The 16806-nt window shown below is 60.7% G+C and overlaps 1 protein-coding gene and 1 long non-coding RNA gene across 3 annotated transcripts in view; one reads left to right on the top strand and one right to left on the bottom strand.

Annotated features, from left to right (window-relative positions):
• The window catches only part of KDM2A (lysine demethylase 2A), an 80342-nt gene extending 77991 nt beyond the window's left edge, over positions 1-2351 (top strand). For both annotated transcript variants that reach the window (XM_060175949.1, XM_060175948.1), the window contains exon 21: positions 23-2351. In XM_060175949.1, the coding sequence (XP_060031932.1) occupies positions 23-204 (182 nt within the window). In that variant the 3' untranslated portion in view covers positions 205-2351. The remainder of the gene's footprint in view (positions 1-22) is intronic.
• LOC132533818 (uncharacterized) lies at positions 1129-3446 on the bottom strand. Its single transcript, XR_009545553.1, has 2 exons — positions 1968-3446; positions 1129-1669 (listed from the first exon to the last, which is right to left on the bottom strand). It is a non-coding gene; the product is annotated as an uncharacterized LOC132533818 (long non-coding RNA).
• Between the last annotated feature and the right edge of the window lie 13360 nt (positions 3447-16806).

The following is a 16806-nucleotide window of genomic DNA, read 5'->3' as shown; positions in this document are numbered from 1 at the left end:
CACACACCCGCCATCTCCACAGGCTGCAATAAGCTGACGGACCAGACCCTGATCTACCTGCGGCGCATCGCCAACGTCACCTTGATTGACCTGCGAGGATGCAAGCAGATCACTCGGAAAGCCTGCGAGCACTTCATCTCAGACTTGTCCATTAACAGTCTCTACTGCCTGTCTGACGAGAAGCTGATCCAGAAGATCAGCTAAGCCGCGCCCGCCCAGACCACCGGAGGGAACCTTCATCCTGCCTCCCCAGCCAGGAGAGCGGCTCTCCACCCTGCGCCGTGGCCAGCGTCCCACTCCCTCTCTGCTCTCCTGTCCCCCCCCCCCCCGGGCCGGCCCTGCCCGCTCACCCTGACCCTGCCGGGGGCGCCCAGCTGTGCGTGTTGGGGTGCCTGCTCGCTTCTCGCCTGCCAGGAGGCCGGGCTCCGGGCTCGGGGGGAGGAAGCCAGCGGCCAGGTTCTGGAGGCGTCCAGAGCGTGTCCTTCATCACGTCACTCTCCCGGCTTTGGCAGGAGGGGCCGGCCGCCCGTGCAGATCACACTGGTGCTGTTGAGGGGTGCGAAGCCCCTCGTTCGTGTCTGTGCTGCCCCCCCCAATGCTCACGAGGCCACAGAGTGAGGTTGCCCTGCCCCAGACCCCTAGTCTCTAGGAGGCCTTTGTTGCACTTACTGGGGTGCAGGCTCTGCGGAGGCGCTGGAACTGTGCCCCAGGACACCCCGACAGAATCTGCTTCCTAGGCAGATTCTGAACCAGGCACCGCCTCCTCCCCTGCCTCCCACAAGCCCTTCCTCCTGCCCCACAAGGGGGCGTCTTCAGAGGGAGCAGCCTCTCCCCGGAGCAGAGAAGTGGGTTCGGTCAGACCAGCCCCCCAGCAGGCTGCAGGCTCCAGGGCCCAGGTCTGTGTTCCAGCCCAGAAGCTCACCGGTCTGGGACGTCGGGGTTCCTGCGGCTGTGGACGGGGTGTGCGTGCGTGTGCCTCTCTGTGTATGTGGCTGAGTGTACTGGGTGTGAGTGGGGGGGGTGGGGGCCCCAGCCTCCCGCTCCTCCGCCCCATGTCGAGCCCCATCAGCTGCCCCCTTTCACTTCGCATTAAACGGCCTGTCCAAAGATCCTCTCTCTAGGGCAGCGGAGAGCTTTTTGCACTTTAATGAAAGGACAGAAAGGTCGGGGCTCCTCTTGGGTCCGTACCGACGTGGCGAGAGCTCACGCGTGATGGATTTGCACTCTGCTCCCACCGGAAGGAAGGCTAGTCATAGCACAACCTGCCCGCCTGCTCGCCCCCCCCAGCCCCTTCCCTGCCGCCCGACCGCACCAGAGCTGAAGGAGCCCCCAGCCCGAGCCCCAGGAGACACGCCACACCACGCCACGCCACGCCGGCTGCGCCCCCGCCACTTCCAAAGCAATAGCGGCAGAGGGGTCCCCCTTTGCCACCTCGCCCGGCTCCGCCCCGGCATGGGTCATGGGCTGGCCTCGCAAGGGGCGAGGGGCGGCGGGTCCCGCGGGCGGTGGCATCGCATCTGCTTCTTCCTATCTGCTGACTGGGCTGCACCTTCACAGCAGTCTGTGACCGTGAGTGACCCTGCGGCCCGGCCGGGGCTGGAGCTTTGAGGAAATGCCAGTGACTTATTCCAGAGTGCCTCAGTGTCGGGGAACTTCTCTGCAAAGAACCCTGGGTATCGAGCAGAAACTTGATTAATATAATTGTTAATGACCTATAATTGGAAGCTTCCTGCCTTTTTCGGTCGCTCCTGTGGAAAATACTGAAAAGCTCCCTTTGTTTTGTTCCATTGTGTTTTTATCCAAGGGGCGGTGGTGAGACCCCTTCAGAGCAGGGATTGTGCCGGGAGAGTGCCTCTGACTTGGGACGTGTTCATCCACAGAAATCTCCAAGCTAGTGGTTGGTTTGGGGGTTTTGGTTTTTATATTTCGTTTGCTTCTTGGTTTGGAAAACAACAAAGCATTTTTACCGTGCACGTAACTCGGTCAGCGGAAAAGGGAAACCCAGGATTGGCAGCAGGAGACCGAGGCACTGGCTGGGTCTTCCTTTTCTCTGGGACTTCGAGGGCTGGTCCCAGCTGAGGAGACAGGACTGTCCCTTGGGGGCAGAGGGCCAGAGAATTCCATCACGTCCGTCGCCTGCGCTCTGCTCCCGCTTCAGCCAGGAGAGCCTCCCTCCTCAGCCGAGCAGCCCCACAGCCGGCCTCCGTCTTTCCAAGCCCCGGGGCGAAAAACCACAAAGGAAAGGAAGAAGATTTATATATATATATATATATATATATAATATAAAATCACTTGGTGATTAAAAAAAATAACTCTCCATAAATAAAACTCCTAAAGTCACTATGTTTAAAGGGTTTGGTTGCGTCTTTTTGTTGTTGTTTTTCCCGGAGAAATGCTGTAAATATCTATTTTTTGTTGCTAACTTAGAGTCCATCTCCGATGTTGTGCTAAGGAAATCTAAATTAAGTGTAAGCATCAAGAGACGAGTCATGCTGAGCCGACATGTCGGGTTCCTTTGGGCCAGGGACGGAGGGAAGCTACTGGACTGTTTCTAGGCATTTCTCCACTTCTGGTTCTAGCAAGAGCAAAGATAGCTTTTCTCTGACACATGGGAACGGGAACTATTTGTGTAATAAAATTTTTTTTTAAAAAAATAACAAAAAAAGAAATAGCCTCCAATGGAAAAATATTTTTTTGAGGTTTTTTTTTTTTTGTTGTTGTTGTTTTTTTTTTTTTTTTTTTTTAATAAAAAGGCTTCAAAGCCAAAACCAGAAACCCTTGCCTGCCTTGTTGTACGTGTGTGCACAGGCTCAGTCATGAGGCGGGGGGCTTCGGACCCCTCTAGGCTGCAGCTCTCCCGCCGCCAGTTAAGAGGCAAGACTTCGGGTCACGGGGGGCCGGCGGCGGTAGCCGGGGTTAAGCACACTAAGCACACAGCGTTAGGGTCCCAGTTAGAGCCCCCAGCTTCCCATGTGCAGGTGGGTCGCTTCACAAGCAGTGAAGCAGGTCTGTAGGTGTCATCTACCCACACACACAGGTTTCTCTGTCCTATCCAAAAAAAAAAAAAATCCGAGAAGATGGCTGGGGTGGGGGGATAGGTAGCACAGTGGTTCTGTAATCAGACTCTGCTGCCTGAGGCTCTAAAGTCTTCAGGTTCAACCCCTGCACCACCATAAGCCAGAGCTGAGCAGTGCTCTCGTGGAAAATAAAAGAAAAAATGGGACACAGGAGCAGTGGATTCTTAGTTCAGACACTGAGCCCCAGGGATAACCCTGGAGGCAAGAAAAAAAGGGGGGGGGGCTTTTGCCTGAATGAGGCACCTGTGCGCCCTGCCCAGAGTGGGAGCTCCAACACCTCCACAACCGGCCCGGCCGCCGCCGCCTCCCCTTTGAACTGGTAGAAGCACGATACGATTTCCCTCCGGGGTTACTGCTGGGCTCGGTGCCTGCACCACGAATCCACTGCTCCTGGAGGCCATTCCCCCCCCCCCTTTTGTTGCCCTTGTGTTTTTTTTTATCGTTGTTATTGATGTTGTTGTTGGCTAGGACAGAGAGACATGGAGAGAGGAGGGGAAGACAGAGAGGGGGCAGAGAAAGACAGACACCTGCAGACCTGCTTCGCCGCCTGTGAAGCGACCCCCCTGCAGGTGGGGAGCCGGGGGCTCGAACCGGGATCCTTAGGCCGGTCCTTGCGCTTTGCGCCACGTGCGCTTGACCCGCTGCGCCACCGCCCGACCCCCCCCCCCCCCCAGAAGCCCAGTTTTCACTTGATCAAAGCGAACTTTGCCAAGGTTGTGAATGCTGGCAGAGTGACACCACCCGACCACCTCTATCTACCACCCCAGAAGCAGTGTCGGAGCGGCCCGGGGAGCCGCACCCCGTCAGCGCGCGAGGCCTGGGCCAGGAGGTCTCTGCCCCGGCGCCCTGCCCGCCCCCGAGCCCAGGGCTCTGGACCCTCCAGCTCCGCAGGAAGACGCGGCTCACGTCTGGCGCCGGAGCGGCCAGGACACGTCGGGTCGCACCTGCTTTTCTCCTGAAAGCCTGTGTCCATCTCAGCAGAGGGTCAGGGCAGCTTCCCGGCTCAGCCTCTGCAGGGAGCCCTCCCCGGGGGAGCCACCTCCTCCTGGAAGCCCCCCGGGGAGGGGACTACTCAGCTGCAGGAGCTCGGCCGAGGGCTCCCCACCGCGGTCCGGGCGTCGGGAGACCCATCTTCGCGGCAGCCAATCTGCTGCCTCCAAGTTCACACCCGCCAGCACCCCCGGGCGAGCCTGGGCGCCCTGCCCACCGCGCACCCCCGTCCGCGCCCTTCCCACCCGGCCGGCTCGGGCGCGGGACACGCGGGGTGCCGAGAGCCGCCCGGCCCGGCGGGCAGGGGCCCCGAGACTGACCGCAGGTCGCTTCGCAAGCCTCCCTCGGTCGCCACAGCAAGTGTCGGCGGCCCCCGCGACTCGGACAAGCGCGGCCGGCCGGGCCGGGAAAGTCTCGGGGCCGAGGGGCGCCCGGGGGACCCCGACGGGAATCCGCGGCGGGCGGAGCCAGGGACGCCGGCGCGCATGCGCTGTGGTGGCGGCTCCGGCGCGAGCAGTGGGCGGGGCGCTGGTGGAGGGGGCGGGGCGTGGACGGAGCGGGCTGCGGATTGGGTAGGCGCGGGGGCGGGGAGGTGGGATGGGCCCTGCCGCTGATTGGGCGTCCGTTGTGGGCGGGGCCGGGGGCGGGGCGAACGAGGGGGCCACGTCTCCCTTGGCCGAGCTGGAGGCGGCCAAGGGCCCAGCCCTGGTCGGGTGCGAAGGACTCCGGGCTGGGACCCCCAAGGACAAGCCTGCGCGTTGTCAGGTGATAAACCAGAGAATGACATGGACTGTGTGGTCCGGGAGGTGGCGCAAGACTAAAACATTAGACTCTGAAGCATGAGGTCCTGAGTTCAATCCCTGGCAGCACATGTGTCAGAGTGATGCCTGGTTCTTTCTCCCTCTCTTCCTATCTTTCTCATTAGTAAATAAATAAAATCTTGAGAGACAGACAGAGAGAGAGAGAAATGGGCTCAGCACCCCAGCCAGAGTCTGACACTGACAGGACCCTAGCACCAGAGAGGTGTGGGGGTGTCACCAGCCTTCATGCCCCTGGGGAGCTCAGGGGAGTCCCAGACTCATCTTCCTGGGTCTTCAGTGTTCAGGATGGAAGCAGAGATGAGATGAGACACGAGCAGGAAGGAGCTGCAGCCAGTGTTCACTCCAGCCTCACACACACTCGCACGCACACCCTGTCACGGTCCAGGCCGTCCTCATGCCTCTTCTGTGTTCAGTCTCATTGTTTGTTTGTTTGTTTGTTTGTTTGTTTTTACCCAGAGCCCTGTTCAGCTCTTGCTTATTGGGGGGGTGGGGTGGTGAACTTGGGACTTTGGAGCCTCAGGCATGAGAGTCTCTTTGCATAAAACCATTCTGCTCTGTCTCCTTCTCCCCTGTGTTCTGAACCCCCTCCTCAAGGTCCCTACCTCCTCACATGTGGTTTGTTTGTTTGTTTGTTTCACCAGGGTTATCCCTGGGACAAATCCCTTGCTCCCAGGGGCCATTTTTGTCCCTTTTCGTTTGATATGATAGAAATTGAGAGACGAGAAATGGGGGGACAGGTAAAGAGAGACACCTGCAACACTGCTTCACTGCTTGTGAAGCTTCCCCTGCAGGTGGGGGAGGGGGGCTTGAACCTGGGTCCTTGTGCTTCATAGTGTGTGCACTCTACTGGGTGTGCCCCTGCCCAGCCCACATGTAAATCTTGTAGGGTGAATAGGCATCTCCCTCCAAAGGCTGTCTACCCTGTCTGACTGGGCCCCAGTGGATCCTGGAGCCCACTTTTTTCTCTTTAAAGATTTACTTATTAAAGGGAGAAAAAATCAAGGAGGGGCTGGGGGGTGGCGCACCTGGTTGAACACACTTATTACAATGCGCAGGGACCCAGGTTCAAAGCCCCGGTCCCCACCAGCAGGGGAAAGCTTTGCAAGTGGTGAAGCAGAGCTGCAGGGGTCTCTCTGTCTCTCTCCTTCTCTATCTCCTCCATCCCACTTGATTGCTGGCCGTCTCTACCCAATAAATAAATGAAGATAATTTTAAAAAAAAAAGAAAAGAGAGAGCCAGAACATCCCTCTGTCAAATGGGGTGCCAGGGATCAAACTCAGGACTTTGTGCTTGAGTGCTTTGTCCACTGTTCCGCCTCCCAGGTTGCTGTGGCTCATTTAAAAAAAAGAAATGGGGGGCCAGGTAGTGGCGCACCTGGTTGAACGCACATGTTACAGTGCACAAGGACCCAGGTTCAAGCCCCTAGCCTCCACCTGCAGAGGGAAAGCTTCACAAGTGGTGAAGCATTGCTGCAGGTGTCTCTCTGTCTCTCTCCCTATCACCCCCACCTTTTCAATTTCTGGTTGTCTCTATCCAATTAATAAATAAATAAAGATAATAATTTTTTTAAATGCTGTCTTCAGGGCTGGGCACGAAGTGCAAGGACCTGCACAAGGATCCTGGCATGAGTCCCCGCCTCCCCATCTGGGGGGTGGGGGGGTGACTTCGCAACGAGTGAAGCAGGTCTGCAGATGTCCATCTTTCTCTCCCCCTTCTGCCTTCCCCTCTTTTCTCAGTTTCTCTCTGTCCTATCCAACAACTACAAGAGCAGCAACAACAACGACAATAACAATAACAACAACAATGGGAAAAACATGGCTTCCTGGAGCAGTGGATTCGTAGTACAGGCACCAAGTCCCAGTGATAATCTTGGAGGCAAAATAATAATAATAATAATAATAATAATAATGCAGTCCCAGAGATGGAAGTCAGGTTCTCTGTTTTGTTTTTAGATAGAGACAGAAGCAGAGAGGGTGTGAAGAAGACCACAGCACTCAGGACGGTGGGGCCAGGAGCGACCGTGGGCTCCACACATGGCAATGCAGCACGTCACCCAGGTGAGCTATCCAGTCAGCCCTGGAACCCGAAGCCTCACGCAGGCACATCACCAGTGGGCCGCCTACCTCCGCGCCCCACTCTCCTCCCAGTTTCAGATCTAGAGCGTAGCACCGCTCTGTCGTCTGTATCTTCCTTGCCACTCCCATTTGGTGCTGGGGATGGAGCCCAGGACCTCACTCCAGCCAGGCGGATGTGGACACTGCCGCTGCTGTGAGCCAGCCGTGTCCCTGGTCCCTCACTCCTCTTGTCCTCTGTGATTCTAACTTTGCGTCCTGCTGGAAAGGGGGTGGGTAGTTGTCACCTTGACAAAGAGGGGGTGCTCAGCAGGGATCTTCCCAGCAGGACCCTTCCAGCCAGCAGACTCGGGTGGGGAGGGGCTTTAGCTCTGGGGGGTGACAAAGCCGGGATCTCGGCAGTGAAAGTGAACTTCGATTCTGGAGTGGCAGAAGATGACCAGAGGGAGTCGGGTGGTAGTACAGCGGGTGGAGACTGTAGGGGTGCTGACAGAGGAAAGGGGTGCCTCAGTCCTGAGCATATGCCAGAGTGCTGTTCTAGATATATATATATATATATATATATATATATATATATATATATATATGTCTCATGCACAAAATAAATTACACAGATCATGAAAGACTGATTGATTTACTTACTTATGAGAGAGAGAGAGAGTGAGAGAAAGGAAGGAGGAGAGAGAAGCGGAGTATCACTCTGGAATATGGCGATGCTGGGGCTTGAACCTGTGACGTCATGTTTGAGAGTCCTTTTTTTTTTTTTTTAGGACAGAGAAATTGAGAGAGATGGGAGAGATGGAGACAGAGAGAAAGATAGACATCAGGGAGTCAGATGATAGCGCAGCAGGTTAAGTGCACTTGGCGCGAAGCGCAAGGACTGGAGAAAGGATCCCGGTTCGAGCCCCCGGCTCCCCACCTGCAGGGGAGTCGCTTCACAAGCGGTGAAGCAGGTCTGCAGGTGTCTGTCTTTCTCTCCCCCTCTCTGTCTTCCCCTCCTCTCTCCATTTCTCTCTGTCCTATCCAACAACAATGACATCAAGAACAACAACAATAACTACAACAGTGAAAAACAAAGGCAGCAAAAGGGAAAATAAATTTAAAAAAACTTAAAAAAAAAAAAGATAGATAGACATCTGCAGACATGCTTCACCACTCATGAAGCTTCCCCCACCCATACGTGGGCAGCAAGGGGCTCGAACCCGGGTCATTGTGCTTGGGAATATGGGTGCACCACACCCAGCCCCAAAAGTCCAATGCATGGTGCCACCTCCTAGGCTGCCAAGAAATATTTGTTTGTTTGCTTAATCAGACCTGTAAAAACCCTGGCGGGAGGAGAGGCAGGGACTCTGTGAGGCCGTGAGGAGGCTGGGTTCAGGTGGAGACGAGGGGGTCCCGGCACTCTGCAGCAAAGGGACCCTTAACCCACTGGGCTGTGTGTCTGGGGGTGGGACGGGCAAGAGGAAGGGATTGTGGAGGAAGAGCCTCAGCGGAGACGGACACGGAGGCGGCCGGAGCAGGTCCAGCAGGCACCGGGCATGGAAGCCAGCCTCCGTGTGGGAAGCACTGAGTTTACAGCACCTGTTAGTCATCCGAGGGAGTGACGCGCCTGTGGGTCTGCCAGCTGTGCAGAGATGGCGCTCCGTGCCTCTCCTGCTCTCTCTCTCTCTCTCCCCCCCTCTCCCCCCGTCCCTCCCAGCATCCCAGCCTCAGGCTGGCACAGCCTGGGTGCTAGATAAAGGTCAAGTGACAGAAACCAAGGGAGTCAGTTTACACGCAACCTTTCTACCACCACCAGAGGGCAGCGGTACCACCTCAAAAACCAGCCTCTGCGGAGACAGAGCCTGGCACCCAGCCCTCCCCAAACCTCCGCCCTGGGCATCAGAGAGGGGAGCCCTGGACCCCGACTCTCTGCAGAGACCCAGGCGCCAGGGCTGTGGGTGGGGCCTTGGGTGCCGGCTGTGTTTCCAGCAAGCTGAGCGTCGCCTCCTTCTTAGGAGCTGGGCTGCCAGCGCTCACTCCGGTCTGACAAGTTCACCAGGCAGAATTCTTCAACAGGAGCTGCCCCAGAAAACCCAGGCCACCCGCCCCGCCCTGCCCTGGGACTGTAGCTGGGGCAGGGCGGGAGGGGCGAGGCTGCAGGGGCCGTGTGCTGCTCTCACATGCCTGGGCCCTGTCCTGCCCTCAGCTGTCTGTGCCACCTTGGGCCAGGGTGTCTTTCTTTGCATCGCTCACTGGGTCCTGCATCAAACCCTGACCCTGTAGTTCTCTGTCGGGTCCTGTGGTGGGCAGAGGGCAAGGCTGACAGCTTCCTTTTTCTTCTGAGGGAAGAAGGGAGGCCTACAGGGAGGAGGAGGAGGAGGGGGAGAAAGGGCAGGGGAGGGAAAGAGGAAGGAAGGGGAGAGGAAAAGAAAGGAGGATAAAGGAAAGGAGGGGAGGAGGGAGGAAGGTAGGAGGGGAAAGGGGAAGTCCTCATTTTCTTTCTTTTTTAAAGATTTTATTTATCTTTGTTTATTTTTTATTTTTATCGTTATTTATTGGATTGGGACAGTCAGAAATCCAGAGGGAAGGGAGAGATAGAGAGGGTGAGAGACAGAGAGACAACTGCAGCCCTGCTTCAACACTTGTGAAGCTTTCCCCCTGCAAGCGGGGACTAAGGGGCTCAAACCTGGGTCCTTGCACAGTGTGACATGTGCGCTCAACCAGGTGCACCGCCACCTGGCCCCCAAGATTTTATTTATTTATGGAGGAGATAGGAGGAGAGAGAGAAAGATGGAACTAGACATTGCTGTGGTACATGTGCAGCTGGGAGTTGAACTCAGGCCCTCCTGCTTGAGAGTCCGATGCTTTATCCTCTGCGCCACCTCATGGATCACTCTTCCTCCCCCTCCCCCAAGTGTTTCTGACACCAGGCTGCATCTCCACTTTGCCCCTCCCTCCCTGCTCCATCTAAGACTCCATGTGGTGGCTAGGCGGTGGCGCATCTGGTTGAGGGCGCACGTTACAATGCGCAAGGACCCAGGTTCAAGCCCCTGGTCCCCACCTGCAGGGGGAAAGCTTTGCGAGTGGTGAAGCAGGGCTGCAGGTGTCTGTCTCTCCCTCCCTGTCTCCCCCTTCCCTCTCGATTTCTGGCTGTCTCTAGCAAATAAATAAATAAATAAATTTTTTAAAGTTGTTTTAGAAAACATGGGGGAGTCGGGCTGTAGCGCAGCGGGGTAAGCGCAGGTGGCACAAAGCGCAAGGACTGGCGTAAGGATCCCGGTTCGAGCCCCCGGCTCCCCACCTGCAGGGGAGTTGCTTCACAGGCGGTGAAGCAGGTCTGCAGGTGTCTGTCTTTCTCTCCCCCTCTCTGTCTTCCCCTCCTCTCTCCATTTCTCTCTGTCCTATCCAGCCATCATGACATCAATAACAACAACAATAATAACTACAAGAATAAAACAAGGGCAACAAAAGGGAATAAATAAATAAATATTTTAAAAAGAGAAAAGGGGGCTGGGTGGTGGCACACCTGGTTGAGTGCACATGTTACAATGTGCAAGGACCCAGGTTTAAGTCCCCGGTCCCCACCTGCAGGGGGAAAGTTTCACAAGTGGTGAAGCAGGGCTGTAGGTGTCTCTCTTTCTCTCTATCCCCTCCTGTTCCCTCTTGATTTATGGCTGTCTCTATCCAATCAATATGTAAAAATAATAAAAAAATATTTTTTTTAAATAAAGAAAAGAAAATATGAGGGGAGAGTCGGGCGGTAGCGCAGCGGGTTAAGCGCATGTGGCACAAAGCGGAAGGGGAAGGACCGGCATAAGGATCCCGGTTCGAGCCCCCGGCTCCCCACCTGCAGGGCAATCGCTTCACAGGCGGTGAAGCAGGTCTGCAGGTGTCTGTCTTTCTCTCCTCCTTTCTGTCTTCCCCTCCTCTCTCCATTTCTCTCTGTCCTATCCAACAACGACGACATCAATAACAAACTACAACAATAAAACAACAAGGGCAACAAAAGGAAATAAAGAAGAAAAAAAATCCAAAAAAGAAAGAAAGAAAGAAAAGGAAATGGGGGGGTCAGGGCAGATCTGGGTTCTTCCACAGGCTGATCTCAGAAAGGAGCAGAAGCTGGCTGGGTGCCAAGAGGGTGCCCAGTGGGCTCGGGGCTCAGGAGCTCCGTGCAAACACATATGTCAGGACAGATGGGTGGGTGACTGGGGGGGGGCAGTCCCATGTGCTTGAGAGGGTGTGTGACTCCATCAGAATCCCAAGGCAGGGGCCTGGGTCTCCACCTCGGTTCGGGGTGTGCTAGGGTCTCTGTTGGGGTCCCTGGTGCTGAGTGGGAGTCCTGGGAGGGGCCTGACTCCTAAGGATCTTCGGTCAGCCTGAGCCCATGGCTGGATGCTCTGGTCCCTGGGCAGAATGCTGGGCCACAGTGCCCCCAGACCTGGGTTCTAGGCCCCAAGAAGGACCAGGATCTGGGGTCAGGCTAGTGGCCCACATGAATGAGGGCAGGGCCTGCCTGCAGCTGGGAGGTGTTTGAGTTCATGGCTCGAGGTGGGGACCTGGGGTCCTTTGGGGGTTAGGGTTCTTCTCCGGGCCTGGAGCCAGTGTCACAGGCTGGTAAGGAGTGGGTGGGACGAGGGTTGTGTCCCGGGCCTGGGCAGCAGGGGGTACGCCATTTCGGGGTCTGTGGTCCTCCCAGGCCCATGTTTGACAGCGCCAGGCTGGACTCAAGCTCGTGGTCTCTTGTAGGGGTCTGGGTCCCAAGGGCTGGTCAAAGTCCCCAGGGTCTGGGGTCCAGGGTTGGGGCTGAGGTCTGGGTCCAGATCCAGTCTGGGACCTGGGAGTTGGGGTTACAGGGATTGGGGTATTAAGATGCAAGTCTGGATCCAGGCCCCAGGGGTCAGAGTCCTGGGGATGGGGTCCCCGTCAGAGGAGTAGGGGTCTCAGGGGTCCAGGCCCAGGACTGGGTCCCTGAGGTGGAGGTCTTAGGGGACCAGGTCTAGGTTCCAGAGCGTTGGTTCATGGGGGCCACAGTCTGGGTGGGGCGGGGCTCCAGGTCCAGATCTCCGGCTGGGTCCGTGTTGACATCTCAAGACTCAGGGCATGGGGGGGGTCCAGGTGGGGGTCCTTTCACACAGGGTTTGGGGGGTCCAGGTCCTGGTCAAGTCTCCATCTGGGTCCAGGTGGGGGGTAGTATCACGGGGGGTCCAGGTGGGGGGGTCTTAGGACCCAGGGCCTATGGAGGATTTGGGTGGGGGTCCTAGCACAGGGATGTGTGTCCAGATCAGGTCTCAGGCTGGGTTTAGGTGGGGTGTCTTAGGACCCGGGATCTGGGGGGTCCAGGTGGGGAAAGTCCTAGGACCCAGGGTCTAGGGGGATCTAGGTGGGGGTCCTAGAACAGGGATGTGTGTCCAGATCAGGTCTCAGGCTGGGTCCAGGTGGGGATCTTAGGACCCGGGGTCTGGGGAAAGTCTAGGTGGGGATCCTAGCACCTGGGGGGGGGGGGATCCAGGTCGAGTCCAGGTGGGTCGAGATGGGGGTCATGCTGGGGGGTCTTAGACCCAGGTTCTGGCGGCTCCAGATCAGGATGCGGGGGCTTCCATGTGGGGGGGTTTAGTACCCGGGGTCTGTTGGGGTCCAGGTGGTGTTCTATCTCGGGGGTGGGGGCTGTTGTGTTCAGGTGGGGGTCCTAGCACAGGGGGGTTCCAAGTTGAGTATTAGGCTGAGTCCAAGTGGGGGGTCTCAGGACTCGGGGTCAGGGAGGGTCCAAGTGGGGGCTTAGCATGGGGGAATCCAGGTCTGGGTCCCAGATGCCTATGTGGGGAGGGGGTCCTAGCACAGGAGGGCCCAGGTCTGGGTCCCAGGTGCCTAGGTGGTGGGGGCCTAGCGTGGAGGGGGTGTGCCAGGTCCTGGTCCCAGGTGCCTAGGTGGGGGGGCTAGCATAGGGGCAGGGGGGTCCAGGTCTGGGTCCCAGTGCCTAGGTAGCTGGGGGGGTCCTAGCAGGGGTGTCCAGGTCTGGGTCCCAGGTGCCTAGTTGGGTGTCGAGGTCTGGGTCCCTGGGTGGGGGCTTCTAGCAGGGGGGGTCCAGGTGCCTGGTTTTGGGGTCCAGGCCTGGGTCCCAGGGGCCTGGGTGGGAGGTCCAGGTCTGGGTTCCAGGGCCTGGATGGAGGGGTTTTAGCAGGAGGGTCCATGTCTGGGTCCAGGTGCCTGTGTGGGGGGGTCCTAGCAGGGGTGTCCAGGTCTGTGTCCCAGGTGCCTAGTTGGGGGTCCAGGCCTGGGTCCCAGGGGCCTTGGTGGGGTGGGTCACAGCAGGGGCAGTCCAGGTCTGGGTCCCAGGGGCCTGGGTGGGGAGGTCCTAGCAGGGGGAGGTCCAGGCCTGGGTCCCAGGGGCCTAGGTGGGGGATCCAGGTCTGGGTCCCAGGTGCCTAGTTGGGGGTCCCAGGGGCCTAGGTGGTGGGGGCCTAGCGTGGAGGGGCATGTTCCAGGTCCTGGTCCCAGGTGCCTAGGTGGGGTGGGGGCTAGCATGGGGGCAGGGGGTTCCAGGTCTGGGTCCTAGGTGCATAGGTGGGGGGGTCCAGGTCGAGTTTCAGGCTGGGTCTTGGTGGGGGTCTTAGGACCCGGGGTCTGAGGGGGTCCAAGTGGGGGCCTAGCATGGTGGGGTCCAGGTCTGGGTCCCAGATGCCTAGGTGGGGGGGTTCTAGAGTGGGGGTGTCCAGGTCTGGGTCCCAGGTGCCTGGGCAGGGGAGTCCTAGCAGGGGGGTCCAGGTCTGGGTTCCAGGTGCCTAGTTGGGGGTCGAGGTCTGGGTCCCAGTGGTCTGTGTGGGGGGTTCTAGCAGGGGGGGTCCAGGTCTGGGTCCAGGTGCCTGGTTGTGGGGTCCAGGCCTGGGTCCCAGGGGGCTAGGTGGGGGTCCTAGCAGGGGTGTCCAGGCCTGGGTCCCAGGGGCCTGGGTGTGGGGTTGAGGTCTGGGTCCCAGGGGCCTGGGAGGGGAGGTCCTAGCAGGGGGAGGGGGGTTCCAGGTCTGGGTCCCAGGTGCCTGGGTGGCTGGGGATCCTAGCAGGGGGGTCGAGGTCTGGGTCCCAGGGCCCGGGTGGGGGGGTCCCAGCAGGGGTGGTCCAGGTCTGGGTCCCAGGTGCCTAGTTGGGGGTCCAGGCCTGGGTCCCAGGGGCCTGGGTGTGGGGTCGAGGTCTGGGTCCCAGGGGCCTGGGAGGGGAGGTCCTAGCAGGGGGAGGGGGGTTCCAGGTCTGAGTCCCAGGTGCCTAGGTGGCTGGGGATCCTAGCAGGGGCGTTGAGGTCTGGGTCCCAGGGCCCTGGTGGGGGTCCCAGCAGGGGTGGTCCAGGTGTGGGTTCCAGGTGCCTAGTTGGGGGTCCAGGTCTGGGTCCCAGGGCCCGGGTCCCAGGTGCCTAGTTGGGGGTCCAGGTCTGGGTCCCAGGGGCCTGGATGGGGCGGTCCTAGCAGGGGGAGGTCCAGGTCTGGGTCCCAGGTGCCTAGTTGGGGGTTGAGGTCTGGGTCCCAGGGGCCTGGGTGGGGAGGTCCTAGCAGGGGGAGGTCCAGGTGTGGGTCCCAGGGCCTGGGTGGGGGGTCCCAGCAGGGGCAGTCCAGGTGTGGGTCCCAGGGGCCTAGTTGGGGGTCCAGGTGTAGGTCCCAGGGCCCGGGTGGTGGGGTCCCAACAGAGGGGTCCAGGTGTGGGTCCCAGGTGTCTAGTTGGGGGTCCAGGTGTGGGTCCCAGGGGCCTAGTTGGGGGTCCAGGTGTGGGTCTCAGGGGCCTAGTTGGGGGTCCAGGTGTGGGTCCCAGGGGCCCGGGTGGGGGTCCAGGTGTGGGTCCCAGGGCCCGGGTGGGGGGTCCAGGCATGGGTCCCAGGGCCCGGGTGGGGGGTCCAGGCGTGGGTCCCTTGGGCCTAGTTGGGGGTCCAGGTGTGGGTCCCAGGGCCCGGGTGGGGGTCCAGGTGTGGGTCCCAGGGCCCGGGTGGGGGTCCAGGTTTGGGTCCCATGGCCCGGGTGGGGGGGTCCAGGTGTGGGTCCCTGGGCCCGGGTGGGGGTCCAGGTTTGGGTCCCATGGCCCGGGTGGGGGGTCCAGGTGTGGGTCCCAGGGCCCGGGTGGGGGGTCAAGGTCTGGGTCCCAGGGGCCTAGTTGGGGGTCCAGGTGTGGGTCCCAGGGGCCTAGTTGGGGGTCCAGGTGTGGGTCCCAGGGCCCGGGTGGGGGTCCAGGTGTGGGTCCCAGGTGTCTAGTTGGGGGTCCAGGTGTGGGTCCCAGGGGCCTAGTTGGGGGTCCAGGTGTGGGTCCCAGGGGCCTAGTTGGGGGTCCAGGTGTGGGTCCCAGGGCCCGGGTGGGGGTCCAGGTGTGGGTCCCAGGGGCCTAGTTGGGGGTTGAGGTCTGGGTCCCAGGGGCCTGGGTGGGGAGGTCCTAGCAGGGGGAGGTCCAGGTGTGGGTCCCAGGGCCTGGGTGGGGGGTCCCAGCAGGGGCAGTCCAGGTGTGGGTCCCAGGGGCCTAGTTGGGGGTCCAGGTGTAGGTCCCAGGGCCCGGGTGGGGGGTCAAGGTCTGGGTCCCAGGGGCCTAGTTGGGGGTCCAGGTGTGGGTCCCAGGGGCCTAGTTGGGGGTCCAGGTGTGGGTCCCAGGGCCCGGGTGGGGGTCCAGGTGTGGGTCCCAGGTGTCTAGTTGGGGGTCCAGGTGTGGGTCCCAGGGGCCTAGTTGGGGGTCCAGGTGTGGGTCTCAGGGGCCTAGTTGGGGGTCCAGGTGTGGGTCCCAGGGGCCCGGGTGGGGGTCCAGGTGTGGGTCCCAGGGCCCGGGTGGGGGGTCCAGGCATGGGTCCCAGGGCCCGGGTGGGGGGTCCAGGCGTGGGTCCCTTGGGCCTAGTTGGGGGTCCAGGTGTGGGTCCCAGGGCCCGGGTGGGGGTCCAGGTGTGGGTCCCAGGGCCCGGGTGGGGGTCCAGGTTTGGGTCCCATGGCCCGGGTGGGGGGGTCCAGGTGTGGGTCCCTGGGCCCGGGTGGGGGTCCAGGTTTGGGTCCCATGGCCCGGGTGGGGGGGTCCAGGTGTGGGTCCCTGGGCCCGGGTGGGGGTCCAGGTGTGGGTCCCAGGGCCCGGGTGTGGGTCCAGGTGTGGGTCCCAGGGCCCGGGTGGGGGGTCCAGGTTTGGGTCCCATGGCCCGGGTGGGGGGTCCAGGTGTGGGTCCCAGGGCCCGGGTGGGGGGTCAAGGTCTGGGTCCCAGGGGCCTAGTTGGGGGTCCAGGTGTGGGTCTCAGGGGCCTAGTTGGGGGTCCATGTGTGGGTCCCAGGGGCCCGGGTGGGGGTCCAGGTGTGGGTCCCAGGGCCCGGGTGGGGGGTCCAGGCATGGGTCCCAGGGCCCGGGTGGGGGGTCCAGGCGTGGGTCCCTTGGGCCTAGTTGGGGGTCCAGGTGTGGGTCCCAGGGCCCGGGTGGGGGTCCAGGTGTGGGTCCCAGGGCCCGGGTGGGGGTCCAGGTTTGGGTCCCATGGCCCGGGTGGGGGGGTCCAGGTGTGGGTCCCAGGGCCCGGGTGGGGGGTCCAGGCATGGGTCCCAGGGCCCGGGTGGGGGGTCCAGGCGTGGGTCCCTTGGGCCTAGTTGGGGGTCCAGGTGTGGGTCCCAGGGCCCGGGTGGGGGTCCAGGTGTGGGTCCCAGGGCCCGGGTGGGGGTCCAGGTGTGGGTCCCAGGGCCCGGGTGGGGGTCCAGGTGTGGGTCCCAGGGCCCGGGTGGCTGGGGGTCCAGCGCGAGTCTGCGGGCCGCGTGCAGATGCGGGAGCCGGCGGGGCGGGGCGGGGGCCGGGGGCCGGGCGGGCGGCGGGGCGGGGCGGCCTGCAGGGGGCGCCGCGGTCCGGGCCGGCGGGCTGGCAGGCGCTGTGCGCGGCAGGCGGGGC

Source organism: Erinaceus europaeus, chromosome 17, assembly GCF_950295315.1.
Source record: "Erinaceus europaeus chromosome 17, mEriEur2.1, whole genome shotgun sequence".
NCBI lineage: Eukaryota > Metazoa > Chordata > Mammalia > Eulipotyphla > Erinaceidae > Erinaceus > Erinaceus europaeus.
The sequence above is the reverse complement of the archived record's forward strand: the minus strand, read 5'-3'. Positions and strand labels throughout refer to the sequence as shown.